The sequence below is a fragment of the Rhipicephalus microplus genome, unplaced genomic scaffold, assembly GCF_043290135.1.
Source record: "Rhipicephalus microplus isolate Deutch F79 unplaced genomic scaffold, USDA_Rmic scaffold_15, whole genome shotgun sequence".
NCBI lineage: Eukaryota > Metazoa > Arthropoda > Arachnida > Ixodida > Ixodidae > Rhipicephalus > Rhipicephalus microplus.
Window position 1 is genome coordinate 15,677,091 of NW_027464588.1, and position 14,621 is coordinate 15,691,711.

The 14,621-nt window shown below is 50.4% G+C and overlaps 1 protein-coding gene across 1 annotated transcript; it reads right to left on the bottom strand.

The window, feature by feature from the left end:
• Positions 1 to 1,419: 1,419 nt before the first annotated feature.
• On the bottom strand, positions 1,420 to 13,326 carry LOC142784786 (sex-determining region Y protein-like). The gene is made up of 3 exons (XM_075883285.1): positions 13,108 to 13,326; positions 5,118 to 5,264; positions 1,420 to 1,554 (listed from the first exon to the last, which is right to left on the bottom strand). The coding sequence occupies exons 1-3, from the start codon at positions 13,324 to 13,326 to the stop codon at positions 1,420 to 1,422; spliced, it is 501 nt and encodes a 166-aa protein (XP_075739400.1).
• Between the last annotated feature and the right edge of the window lie 1,295 nt (positions 13,327 to 14,621).

Consider the following 14,621-nt stretch of genomic DNA (forward strand, 5'->3'; position numbering starts at 1 on the left):
TCTGCCTGTCCATCCGTCCGTCCATGTGTTCGTCCGTGCGTCCGTCTAGTGAACTCTCCAAGTGCCACCATCTCCCATCTCACATCCCGGTGGCTACGTACGACAACAACGGAGGATAGACAGACCACGCCTTAAGGAGCTTAGCCCTTGAAAACTACAGTACATGGTGCCTAAACACAACTGTCGCTAACGCTACGAGATGTCTCTATGGTAGCAGTACATATATAATGCTTACACAATTGCAGATTCGCAAGCACAACTAACGTTTCTCCCACATTACGTCCGGATAGCACATTTTTACAAATCATTATGGAGACCTGGCATTGTTATGTGGTAGAATACACGCGAAATAGCAGGACTCAATTCGTGCTGGGACAACGGCATTTATTCATTGCTTTCATCCAGCCAACGCTGCTGATGTCACTTTTTCTTAACACTCTCGCACTTGACTTACCAATGTCTGTTGTCACGGTTCCTGGGTACATAGAAAGTTTCAATCACTTGTGGTGCATAACCGCCTCCATGTGGCACATACCCGCTCACGAGTATGGCCACCGCGTCAGAAGGTGTTTGACGAGGTGCGCGTTGGAATTGTAACATTAGACAGTGCTAGCTTACCGTTAGCGTGATAGCGGGGTTAAAGAAATAGCGTTACCGTGCAGAAAACGTACGTTACGGACAGCATCCTATAGTTTAGCGGGATAGCGTTTACATGGTTTACATGCCCTAGCTAGGATGGTGGCGCCATCTATCGAACAGTCGATAAGTTGAAGAACATGAAAAGGAGAAGAAATCGAGTATGTTCGCCTGTGTCACCGTGCGAAGTAGTCTTACAAGAAAGTTTTAAGAATATTAAAAGTAAATAAGTATAAACCTCGCAAAAAACGCTAAAACAATTAGGTTTCCCATTTGTTTACACCGATTTTCTATTTAGGCGTAGGGACGATCATATTGACAAGCTATCTCAAACATTACACTAGCATACCCGCAATACTCGGTCATCAAAGCCAATTGAAGGCAAGCGGAGTCATTTTAAGCTGTCGTTTGCTGTGAACGAAGTCTACCTTTCAACAACTACGCATAATCACTTCGAAGCGGGCGCCCGTAAGCGCCGCCATGTTTACGTACACTACGTACAGCACGCTAACACGGCAACGTTAAATATGAAAAATAACGCGCGTACGGTAAGCGTTACGAGCAACGTACGCATCTGTGTATGCGTATCTGTGATCCCGCTATCGGGGTAAGCTCGCTATCCGCTAAGCTTGGTATACAATAACTGTTCACTATTCTTGCTACGACCAGCGGGCCATATTCGTCAAACCACCTTACTTTTAGCACCCAGACGTAGGCGGCTGATAGATAGATGCGTAAAAAGACGTCAAAAGTGTCCGCAGTACGGAAACAAATCATTTGCATTTAAATTATACCAGGATATTTGATTCGGTGGATTGCTGCTGCTACGGCCGCCTTGCGCCGATAAGATTCTTTAGCGGCCGCGCTTAGAGAACGCCAAAATTTACCCAGTCGGGTGCTCACACGCCGGTTGTCCTCCTGCGTCGAAAACAAGCACAATATTTTTATCGGGTTTCACGTGCCAAAAAGACATAATACTGAGACAGAAAAAAATATGAAAGCACACCTAAAGAAGCCATCAGGTTGTAAAGATATGGTGAGCCAATGTATGTAAGGGAGCTTCATACGAGCTCAAAAATTGCCGCGAGTTTCTTCATTAAAGTTCAACTTAATGTTCGAGTATTTCACTTTTCCTGTATACCTGCAAGTATAATAGACGAAGTTTCCTCACCATTCTCCGTGAGGTCATATATAATGACGACGCTTACAAGAGCCTACCCAAATCCTCTTCAGTGAAAATGAAGTAGATTGTCCTCTCAGGGTTTAACACCCCAAGTTTGAGAAAATGTTGTGGAACCAATGGTGCCAAAATAGTACTTTGGAATTCCTGACGTCATGCGTGGAAGCTTTGGTGCTGAATTCAAAAACGAAACGTTGACCTTGATTTTCTACACTATTAGTGAAGTTATGATGATCAAATTTATGATGTTTGCGTTCTCACAGTACAATTTAGCGATTTCAATCAATTCAATGTTTCTCTTTAGTGTAACGTTAAGTTCTATCATTGTCCTACAAAAAAAAACCGCAAAAAGGTATGAAAGCGAGTACAGTGCCCAAGCCCTGAAACGTGATATCAATAGTTTTAGCATAGCGACTCCATTCTACGGCAACGCCGGCACCCACTGCCTGTCACATTTTTGCCTCGCTAAAAACGCGGCATGCGTTTCCACAACCCGTTGCAGCACTACAAACGTGGCTTCCAAAGGTAACGTTTCTGTGATTTAGGCATTTGCGTCAAAATTACGGCGACATGACGTGAATCGGATATGGTGGGAACGCAAAGTAAGTGCACTGCTTAGTGCTAAATTAGGTGCTCCGATCCACGAGTGCTGAATTAAAGCGTATACGAGGCGTTACGCCTACACAGAAAATGCTAAATGAAGAAAAAAAAATTGCCCGCAGCTTCCCTCGGGGGGAACACTGAGGAGGATGCGGAGCATATAACTGGTTAACGGGGTGTTAAAGTGCGACTTACTTGGGTCGATGGCTAAATTGGTTAACGTGGTTGTGAAATGGGGTGTTAAATTGCGACTTACTTGGGTCGATGGCTAAATTGGTTAACGTGGTTGTAGGAGGGGGTGTTAAATGAGTGAACACGTACACACGTATGCGAAAGGGCGGCGCTGGTCGAAGGAACGTCGATCACTGTGTTTGTGGATTCGTTGGAATTCATTTCACCGCGACCTTGGACGTCGACGCGCCGTACAAACCAACCGACGAGCGGCAACTGAGCGAGCGAGCGCCGACTTTGAGTATATATACAGCGCGACGGCGCATGCACTGTCAGCTGTCGAATGTTCGAGAAGGGGGAGAAGCGCAACGGCGCATGCGCACGCGTCAGCTGCCGATGTTCTCGAAGCGCGACGGCGCATGCGCGCTACATTATACAGCTAGCGAATGTTCGTGAAGAGGAGAAGCGCACGCGGTGTGTAGAGGAGGAAGGTTCACAGACGGTGGAGGAGTGAAGCGCGCGCGGTTTGTAGAGGAGGAAGGGATGCACAGATGGTGGAAGAAGGAGGAGGAAGCTTGTGGACGGCGCCGCAATACAAGCCTCGAGTATTAGATGCTCCGCATCTAAAAGTTGCCGCTGTCATGTATGCGATAGCACTACGTGTTGTTGATAAGAGCGGGCTGCCAAGCTGCCCTGTAATGATGGGACCTGACTGCGATCAGTATAAAGCTGGCATGTCTAGGCTACCTCCCCACTCACCCTTTTCACTTCTTTTAAACCGTCGTACTTGATTGATGATTGATTTGTGGAGTTTAACGTCCCAAAACCATCATATGATTATGAGAGATGCCTTAGTGGAAGGCTCCGGAAATTTCGACAACCTGGGGTTCTTTATATACCGGCGTACTTACGGCACGATATATAAGCAAAGTGTTTTTAAGTGTGAATACACTTTATAAGCGACCCCAAACCATCCACCGCCGTCGGCGGCGTCCGCAGTCTTCTCTCTATCTTTAAAAGAAAGAGGACTTGGCAGGCCGCAGCGCGACGCTCTACCAAATAAGCCACAGACGCGACGCTGATATCGGTGTCAGTAACGTGCCTTATACCCCTCCCCCTTCACTCCCTCCTCCGCTCTCCTCGCTCGCTGCAGCTCTCTCTCTCGCGCGCCCGCCTTCTTTCTCAGTCTCCCGTTGAGCGGGTCGTGCGATGGATGTCCCGGAGGCAACGCTACCATCAACAACGAATGCAGTACAACCGAATGCCAGCACTGCACCCGTCGTTGGAGGTGACGGTACCGCGGTGGTTTCGCCGACTTTGGAAGACAAGGCGGCGCTGCGAAGGGCTTGTGAGACCGAACGTAAGCGGGCGAAGCGTGGAGCGGATGCCGAACTGCGTGCTCGCGAGGCCGAGTGCAAGCGGGCGAAGCGTGCAGCGGATGCCGAACTGCGCGCTCGCGAGGGTGAGGACAAGCGGGCGAAGCGTGCAGAGGAAGCCGAACTTCACGCTCGTGAGGCCGAGGACAAGCGGGCGAAGCGTGCAGCGGATGGTGAACTGCGCGCTCGCGAGGCCGAGATGAGGCATCAGCATCGATCCGCCAACGCGGCCCAAGAAGCGGAACGAAAACGCAAGCGTCAGGCGGAGAAGGGCGATGAAGGCCGGCGTCAAGACGCCGCTCGCTATCGTCAACGGCGAGTGGACGTTCCCGAAGCCGTTCCAGCCAGCGAACGTGCCGCGCGGGAGAGGGTGTGAGCGCTGGACTTTGCTCATCCGGACGCGTCGTGAAGTGTAAATAAATAATACTTTGTATATAATGTATCTGTGTACAAATGCTTCATGACAAACAACACTTAAATTCATTATTTACACTTTAATCATCATCATCAGTAATAAAACTCCCAAGCATTTCCCCGAGGGTGAACATGGTTAAGTGCGAATGCACGGGGTGATGCTATGAGGGGGAGTAAAGTTAAAATCCATTGGCATTCGCCAGTGAGTTAACGTAAATTCCCCGTGTGATCAAATTGCGATTTTCAGGAACCATTACACCATAAAGGCACCATAGTGTGATTAATAAATATAATAGTGCGAATTAATAAATACCCCTCATAGCATCACCCCGTGCATTCGCACTTAACCATGTTCACCCTCGAGGAAATGCTTGGGAATTTTTTACTGTTTCACCTTCATCTCCGGGCTTTGGACGTAATAGCCGCGCACGTTGGAGCTCTGTACAGCTATTACCCTCGTAGTCAGCAACTAGACCAATCAGCGTTGCTAAGAAGTGAAGTATAACAGCAATAAAAATTAGGCGAAGAGTTGGAGAAACAAAGTTTACGAGGAATGGCTCGATTGCTGTAGAAATAATTCTAACTCCCAAATGAAGCTCGCAAGTGCTCTAAGCTAAACGCTCATACCATGTGGGTGTTTTTGTTGTTGTTGTTTTTCGTTATGTAAAGAAAGCTATTTGTGGAAACCTTTTGTTGTAGAAAGGAAACGCTTTGACAAGTAGAGAGGAAACTGCGCGTACGTTAGGGTTCTCAGCAGCCACTGATCGCCTGTTCTCCATTGCGAACAGCATGAACGCATTTGGAGGCTGCGGGATGCGTCTTCGCAGCTGATAGCCATGCTGCTCTCCGCTGCTCATTGACGGACCTGCCCCGCTGAGGTCGGGTGGCTGCGTGAAAGATATACGTAAGAAAAGTACGCGTGTTCATCCGCAAACTTAAGCTACACAGGGACAGGAATGAAGAAGCAACAAGACAAGTGAACACAGATTCATACCAACTAGCCCGATTTACATGTTTATCAAGTCCCTCTTTTGTTTCTGTGTTCTGCTAAATAGGCACCCGGCAATGCAGTTTACGAGATCTGATGGAAGCGCAAGAACACATAGCCTAGCGAGTAGGCGCAGCAAAACAGAGTCTTCCAATGCGTAGCCTAGCGAGTAGACGCTGCGAAACCAAACTTGCACACGCAAATCATTTTCTTTTTTAGTTGTGAGCAAGTGGGTTACGGCTGATTATGTAAGCGCCCAGGATGCGCTCTTTGAAAACGTACCAAAAAATTGGCAGCATATCCACGAAGTGAATGATGGAGAGTGGGGCGAAGCATTCGTCCATCCATTCGTTCTTGCTTCCTTCCGTCTGTGCGACCGTCCATGCGTCCATCCACCCATCCTTGCGTGCGTTCATTCCTGCGTTCGTCCATGCATCCGCCCCTGCGTCCGTTCATGCGTCCATTCATGCATCTGTCTGTGTGTCCGTTCGTCCATATATTCAACACTCCAAGTACCACTATCTCGCATCTTTTCATCATATTGCCACGTTCCATTTCCCAAGTTTTTGTTATCGTCCCAAAACACCACACGATTCTCAGCGCAAACCGCGCCTGCAGTTTTCTAGAGAGTTCCGGACTGTAGTAGATCATTTCGATAAGATCACGCCCCCTGTGCGAACGGTACAGATTGTTCTGGAACCTACGCCACCGCCAGCGAAAACGCTAGAACATTCGACGGCAAGAGTATAAATGCCAACGCGCTTCGCCGCTTGTCAGTTGTTGATCGAAGGCCGACGCTCCGTTCGCCGCTATCAGTCCGAGACTGCTATCTGTGCGAGACTGCTGCTGTAATTGGACTTTCCGTTTACCGGGCACAGGTTCGCCCTAATAAACAGTTAAATCCCAACACGAAGTCTCCTGTCTTTGGCCACGTCACGACCCCGTGACATCTGGTGTAGGTGCTGCTTCGTTCATGTACCGGACGCCCCCGTCAAGCCGTGAACCCAGCCCACGTCGCGGAGAAGACACCGGACTTCTACAAGACAAGGCGCAGAAGACCAAGGCCATGACCGCGACTGCAGCGACAATGACGACCGCAGCGTCCCAGCCCACGTTGGTGATGCATCAACCCAGGGAACCACCAATTTTCCATGGGTCATCATTCGAAGACCCGGAGTCCTGGCTAGAAACATACGACCGTGTGGCCGCCCTCAACCACTGGGACCATGACGAAAAGCTGCGTCATGTGTACTTCTATTTGGAAGACACCGCAAGGACATGGCTTGAAAATCGAGAGTCCGCGCTCCGAACGTGGGATGTTTTCTGCGCCGCATTCCTGCAAACGTTCGCGAGCGTCGCTCGCAAAGAGAGGGCTGCTGCTTTATTAGAAACTCGGGTTCAGCTTCCAAATGAAAATGTCGCCATTTTCACAGAAGAAATGACCCGACTATTCCGTCACGCTGACCCAGACATGCCTGAGGAGAAAAAAGTTCGTTTCCTCATGCGAGGGGTCAAACAGGAGCTCTTCGCGGGACTGATGAGAAACCCACCGAAAACCGTTCAAGAATTTGTAGCCGAAGCGACCACAATCGAAAAGACCCTGGACATGCGCACCAGACAGTATAATCGTCGCCTGACTGCAGACTGCGCTGCTGCTCAAGCCAGTAACTCCGGAGACCTACGTGAAACGATCCGGGCGATCGTGCGGGAAGAGCTGCGGAAGCTGTTGCCTTCGGCACAGCCTCAAGTGGATTCAATCGCCGACATTGTGCGAGAAGAAGTTCGGCAATCGCTTCAAATTCCCCACGCACCGCTGCCCGAGCCGGAAGCTATGAGCTACGCCGCTGCACTGCGCCACAACGCTCCTCCCAGTCCACGCCAAAACGCCGCCCCATCGCACTTCCGTCGACAGACGTCACCGCCGCCACCACCCCCACCGACGTCATACCGTTCGCCAGCGGCCCAGCGCAGTGCACCGAGGAAGACTGATGTCTGGCGCACCCCTGACCATCGCCCGCTCTGCTACCACTGCGGCGAGGCCGGACACACATACCGCCGTTGCCAGTACCGACAGATGGGACTGCGTGGCTTCGCCGTCAATGCACCGCGTCCACAGCCAGGAGAACGACCACGTGACATCGCCGATTACCTGACAGGAACTCGGTGGACACCACGAAGCCCTTCGCGTTCGCCGTCGCCCAGCCGCCGCACTTCACCGCACCACCGGCAGTACTCTGGCCCAACGCGAGGCCGGTCTCCTAGCCCGTATCCGGGAAACTAAGGGCAGCAACCGGTGGAGGTGCGGTTGCTGTGCGACGAACTACCGAAGATCCTCCGACGACGACGATGCCGCGACGGAGCTTTCCAAACACAACGCCAAACAGGCAAAGCCCTGACGGTGAAAGCTCACTTACCGAAGGTGGCCTGACGACGCAACATGGAAGCAGCGGAACAAGCCGACGCAGCCGTGACCCGACGCCACGCCCTAACTGTAATGCGAGACGGCGAACTAGCGACCTCGACGTTCTTATCGACGGCCACAGTGTGATCGCTCTCGTCGATACTGGAGCCGACTATTCTGTCATCAGTGGACCGTTCGCCGCGAAGTTAAAGAAAGTTAGGACAGCTTGGAAAGGCCCTGAAATCCGCACAGCCGGAGGTCATCTCGTAACGCCTGCAGGAATCTGCACAGCGAGAGTCACCATTAACGGCCGTATTTATCCTACAGACTTCGTAGTCCTACAGTGTTGCTCGAGAGATGTCATCCTTGGCATGGACTTCTTATGCCTTCATGGTGCTGTCATCAACCTAAAAACAAAGTCGATAACGTTATCCACAGAAGAAGCACTACCGCCGCGCACGCCGTCAGGACACCATGCCTTGAATGTGCTGGAAGAACAAGTCACCATTCCGCCTCGCTCAAGCGTCATTATTTCAGTCGGCGCTCCTAAATCACCTGACTTGGAAAGCGTCGTTGAAGGCAGTCAGCATCTGTTGGTCACCCGAAATATTTGCGTCGCAAGAGGAATTGCAGAGCTGCGGGGAGGCAAAGCAACGGTTATGCTCACGAATTTCAGCAATGAGTACAAACATGTGAACAAAGGAACAACGGTCGCATACATCGAAGAAATTGTCGAAGCCACCAGTGCTTTCGCCCTCGCCGATTCTGCGGAACCTGCTCAGAGGAACCAAGCCCCTCCCATAGCTTTCGACGTCAATCCCAGACTTCCGAACGATAAGCAAGAACAGCTCAAGGCCCTCCTCCTGCAATACGAAGATTGCTTTTCGTCGTCATCGAAAATTCGGCAGACCCCCATCACGATACATCGCATCATAACCGAAGAAAATGCCAGACCACTCCGTCAGAGTCCGTACAGGGTTTCGACGCGAGAACGTGAGGCCATGAAGAGACAAGTTGATGAAATGCTGCGGGATGACATTATCCAGCCGTCCAAGAGTCCATGGGCATCCCCCGTGGTGTTAGTGAAGAAAAAAGATGGGACCCTACGTTTCTGCGTCGATTATCGCCGCCTGAACAAAATCACAAGAAAGGACGTGTATCCTCTCCCACGAATAGACGACGCACTTGATCGGCTCCATAACGCCAAGTACTTTTCGTCAATGGACCTCAAGACCGGCTATTGGCAAATCGAAGTCGACGAAAGAGACCGAGAGAAGACGGCGTTTATAACACCGGACGGCCTCTTCGAGTTTAAGGTGATGCCCTTCGGCCTTTGCTCAGCGCCTGCAGCTTTTCAACGCGTTATGGATACAGTACTGGCAGGATTGAAGTGGCAGACTTGCCTTGTGTACTTGGACGACGTCATCGTGTTTTCCTCGAGTTTCGACGAGCATGTTCGGCGCCTTGAAGCTGTACTTCAAGCCATCAAGACTTCCGGACTCACACTGAAGCCAGAAAAGTGCAGATTTGCGTATGAGGAGCTCTTGTTTCTGGGGCACGTTATCAGCAAGTCTGGAGTTCGTCCCGATCCACGGAAAACAGCTGCCATCGCTGACTTCCCGCCACCCACTGACAAGAAAGCCGTGCGCCGATTTCTGGGCCTGTGTGCCTATTATAGGCGGTTCGTGAAAAACTTCGCCCGCATCGCCGATCCTCTCACCAACATTACCAAGGCCGACGTGGAGTTTAAGTGGGAAACGCCGCAGGAACGCGCTTTCCAGGAGCTTAAACATCGCCTCCAGACGCCTCCGTTACTTGCCCATTTCGACGAATCCGCCGAGACAGAAATACATACTGACGCAAACAGCGTAGGTCTTGGCGCCGTTCTTGTGCAGAGGGCTGACGGACTGGAAAGGGTTATTAGTTACGCCAGCCGATCGCTATCCAAAGCAGAAGCAAATTATTCCACAACAGAAAAGGAGTGCCTCGCCATCATCTGGGCTACGTCGAAATTTCGCCCCGACCTCTACGGCAGGCCCTTCAAAGTTGTGAGCGACCACCACGCATTGTGTTGGCTAGCCACCTTGAAGGACCCCTCAGGTCGCCTCGCACAATGGAGCCTGAGACTTCAAGAATATGACATTACTGTAATTTACAAGTCCGGCAAAAAAACACTCCGACGCCGACTGTCTCTCTCGTGCGCCTGTCGACCAACCGCTACCCGACGACCTAGATGACGACTACTTCTTAGGAACGATAACTACCGACGACTTCGCTGATTGACAGAGGGCCGACCCGGAACTTAAGGCCCTAATAGAATACCTCGAAGGCAGGACCGCCGAAGTCCCCAAGGTATTCAAGCGCGCACTTGCGTCGTTCTTTCTACGAAACGGTCTTCTACAAAAGAAAAACTTTTCACCGCTTCGAGCCAAGTACCTCCTTGTGGTGCCTTCAGCTCTGCGACCAGAACTCCTGCAGGCCCTGCACGACGATCCGACGGCAGGGCACCTCGGTGTTTCTCGCACGCTCGCGAGGATACAAGAAAGGTACTATTGGCCACGTCTTACCACCGACGTCACTCGTTATGTGAAAACATGCCGGGACTGTCAGCGACGCAAGACACCGCCGACAAGGCCAGCGGGACTTCTGCAGCCAATTGATCCACCTTGCCGACCTTTCCAGCAGATTGGTATGGACCTACTGGGGCCGTTCCCGACGTCGGCTTTCGGAAACAAGTGGATCGTGGTAGCTACCGACTACCTCACCCGCTACGCCGAGACAAAAGCCCTGCCAAAAGGCAGTGCAGCCGAGGTAGCTAAGTTCTTCGTCGAAAATATCGTCCTACGTCACGGCGCCCCGGAGGTCCTTATCACCGACAGAGGAACGGCATTCACTGCCGACTTAACTCAAGTGATCTTGGCATACAGCCAAACAAACCACCGCCGGACGACAGCGTACCACCCACAGACCAACGGACTCACCGAGCGGCTTAACAAGACGATCGCCGACATGCTGTCAATGTACGTCGATGTCGAACACAAGACGTGGGACGCCATTCTTCCGTATGTGACCTTCGCATACAACACGGCGGTGCAGGAGACGACGCAGATATCTCCCTACAAATTGGTCTACGGAAGGAGCCCGGCAACGACGCTCGATGCCATGTTACCTAACGTCACCGACGAAGAAAACCTCGATGTGAGCGAGTACCTTCAACGCGCCAAAGAAGCCCGACAACTTGCGCGTCTCCGTATCAAAAATCAACAGACGACCGACAGCCATCGTTACAATCTTCGACGACGCTTCGTGGATTACCAGCCCGGTGAACGTGTTTGGGTGTGGACGCCGATACGCCGACGTGTACTAAGTGAAAAGCTTCTGCGACGGTACTTCGGACCGTACAGGGTGGTTCGACGGCTCGGCCCACTTGATTACGAGGTTGTCCCCGACGGCATCACGAACTCTCAACGACGCCGATCGCGACCTGAAGTCGTCCATGTCGCGCGCCTCAAGCCGTTTCATGCGCGTTAACTAACTGAACTAGTGTTTTTTTGTATTATTGTTGTATCGTAATTTATTCATTGTACTTTCTTGCATTAATATTGTACTTTCATCTTTAGTTAAAGCATCGGGACGATGCCTTTTTCAGAGGGGGGCAATGCCACGTTCCATTTCCCAAGTTTTTGTTATCGTCCCAAAACACCACACGATTCTCAGCGCAAACCGCGCTTGCAGTTTTCTAGAGAGTTCCGGACTGTAGTAGATCATTTCGATAAGATCACGCCCCCTGTGCGAACGGTACAGATTGTTCTGGAACCTACGCCACCGCCAGCGATAACGCTAGAACATTCGACGGCAAGAGTATAAATGCCAACGCGCTTCGCCGCTTGTCAGTTGTTGATCGAAGGCCGACGCTCCGTTCGCCGCTATCAGTCCGAGACTGCTATCTGTGCGAGACTGCTGCTGTAATTGGACTTTCCGTTTACCGGGCACAGGTTCGCCCTAATAAACAGTTAAATCCCAACACGAAGTCTCCTGTCTTTGGCCACGTCACGACACCGTGACAATATATTCCCCATATAGAAACACCGCCATCCAGCGGACATTCCAAGGACTAAACGAGACGCGGCACACGCACACTTTCTAACAGCTTGCGCTTCAGGTCTATTTCCCACCTTTAACCACCTCGAGTTCATGGTATATACTAGTTCACTGTATTCATGGCACTGTGGCCCAACACTCGCTAAACCTTTTTAAAACCAAGGAGGTTACACCCAGCGAGTATAACGTAGCGACCTTTTCCTGGCAGATAGAGCTCAATGTACATGCCAATGGCTGCATGGGATATGAGAGACAGGAGAAATCGGCTTTTACTTTCTTACGGCTTGCACTTCGTACCTACTTCCCACCTTTAACTACCGCGAGTTCATTCATAGTATATACTAGTTCATTGTATTCATGGCACTGCGGCTCAACGCTCGCTAAACCTTTCTAAAACTTAGGTGGTTACACCCAGCGGGTATAACGTAGCAACCCTTTTTTTTTCAGATAGTGCTCGATGTACATGCAATGGCTGCTAATGGGGATCACAGCGTGCACGTTAACTAAAAGCCGAATGTTCCTGTCTATCATACCCCATTATCAGCCATTGGAATGTACATTGAGCACTATTTGTTTTTGTTGTTCAACAATGCACAGACGGAATCTCTCACCAGCACCACCTTGGAGGTCAAAATGTTTGCAGGTAAAAGCGTAAGTCTGGTTACATACTACGACGGGACGCGGGACGAACAGGTGCCGCTATAAGGAGCTTCGCCCCTAAAAGGCACTGACACATCAGCGTGTCACTGGGTTCAGTGAGCGTTCCATTTTCCTGGTATCCCTGGTGGTCGGTACCAACAACGCTGAGGCGGCCTAAAGAGCTTCGTCGCGCCCTCTGGTCCACTGTCGGGTGCCTATATCACCTAATTATAAATCAAAGGGGTCTTGAAAAGGTCGCTCCTAAAATTACAAAGCGAAAACCACCGCAACCACACCTATTGGGTAGGTGATGTTTTGGGTGACGTCAGCGTATAAAAATTAGACATGTATGAATGATTTTCGTGGTAAAACGTCTATGCTTTAAAGGCTTCTCGAGTCTTTGTCTCGCTAAGCGTCCATGCAGGTGTACTCTTCTCAGACGTACACCACCTAAAGCTGAAACCGGACGCTTTGCGAGTGCTCCATCTAAGCAGAACAATACGTGGCCGGCTACAAAGGCCATTGCCGCCGCACGCGCGTCCAATTACGACCTTCGCGGTCTAACGAAATTTCCACAAGGTTCCTTCAAACTTTCCTGTACCTCATCCGGTGCAGTGGTCGCTTCCGTTGTTGCAGTTGCTGCCGCTGGTGCTCTCGGGGAAAACGGGTGACCCTCCACAACAGCTGAGACAGCGGCTGACGACGATTCCAGACCATCGCCGGCAGCCCCGCCCACGGAGTCCAAACTGTCCAGAAAGCCTCCATCGTCGAATGGCGAGCTGGCCACCGACGAGTCGTCGTCCTCTTCTTCCACCAACATGGCTGCAGAGACTTGGTCAGAGCTTCACACACCCGCCGTTCCACGAACTTCTAAGGCGTAACTTTATTTGCATTTTGCATAATTTTACGGTTGAAGTGAGTGAGGATGAATTTATATAATGAATAAGGGTAGGAATTTCAAGTCAATTTTCAACTGGTTCGAAAGGGAGCTTAGCGCCCACGAGGATGACTGAAATCAGGTGCCCTTTTCCCTTCTTGAAAAACCACGCATTATTTCTCTCCCTCTTTCATTCTTCCTCACCCTCAATTTCTCTCCCACACTTTTGCTATGGTATACATTTGTATACCATGAATGGTCATGCTGTACTAAGAGGTAGCTGCTTGGCTCATATCCATTGAGTTTTCTGATTACGCTACGCGAAGAAGCCTTGAGCTGTTGAGATAGCTCGGCTGGCTGCGCCCCTGCTCCAAATAATCCCATGTCGTAATTGCGGCATCTTAAGCCCATCACAAAGGCCTCCGCAGTGCTCTGGACCAATCATAGTTGACAAGATGGCGAATGTGACAATATGGTGTAATTATGTGGTAGTTAGGATAGAACCTACGGCTGATCGCACAATAGCTACATCACAAGAACTTTAAAGGAGAAATCGAAGCACACTTTGTGAACTCCAAAGTGTGTTGAGCGAAAGCCTGTGTCCTTTGAAACGGGGTTGGTGAGAACGGAATGCGATGCGCGCGTCTTCATTTTCAATGAGTGGGCACGTTCGGCGCAACGCTACGTTATAGGGTGTGTTCCAATATTCACCGTAAACGGCTCCATAGACAGCTAACTTGTCAGCGACCATCTTAAGTTCCATTCCAATTCTCAAGTAGCGGGCAAAATAGGGAGCTTCGATAAGAAGGCATCGTATACAAAAACGATGCAGGGTACTCTGCTGTCCCAACAAGATGGGGGCTCAGCGAAGTGCTCAAATAGCTCGGATCTCGTTGGTATGGTCGTTTGAACACATACAGACGCGTTTCAATATGTTCAACGGGAGTAGCCTTCAATTTTTTGTATAGTTGAGAACGAAATAAGGCAAAAGAAATAAGAGTTACATTTTTTAACTTAGCTTTTTCTCCTCAACGTTAAGTACCGTAGCGTCACGTAGACGGCTCATAAAAGTGCCCAATTTTTCGGAAAACATAAGCTCTTCTATGCTGTCAGCGTAGACTATATATTTGATAATGTGTAGAATCGGAACACAACCATGATAATTGTCTCCGTTACCACATGTTTCACTGCAAATTTCATCGAAGGCCAATAGCCTTTGCATCCAGAGAGAGCGATGA

Bases quoted from the DNA above. Each gene is read 5' to 3' on its own strand.
- LOC142784786 (XM_075883285.1), bottom strand. From the start codon at position 13,326: ATGTTGGTGGAAGAAGAGGACGACGACTCGTCGGTGGCCAGCTCGCCA. The intron at 5,265-13,107 runs GTACAGGAAAGT...TCTTTCACGCAG, and splicing joins CGACCACTGCACCGGATGAG to CCACCCGACCTCAGCGGGGC. The intron at 1,555-5,117 runs GTACGCGCAGTT...TTTTCGACGCAG, and splicing joins TGGCTGCTGAGAACCCTAAC to GAGGACAACCGGCGTGTGAG.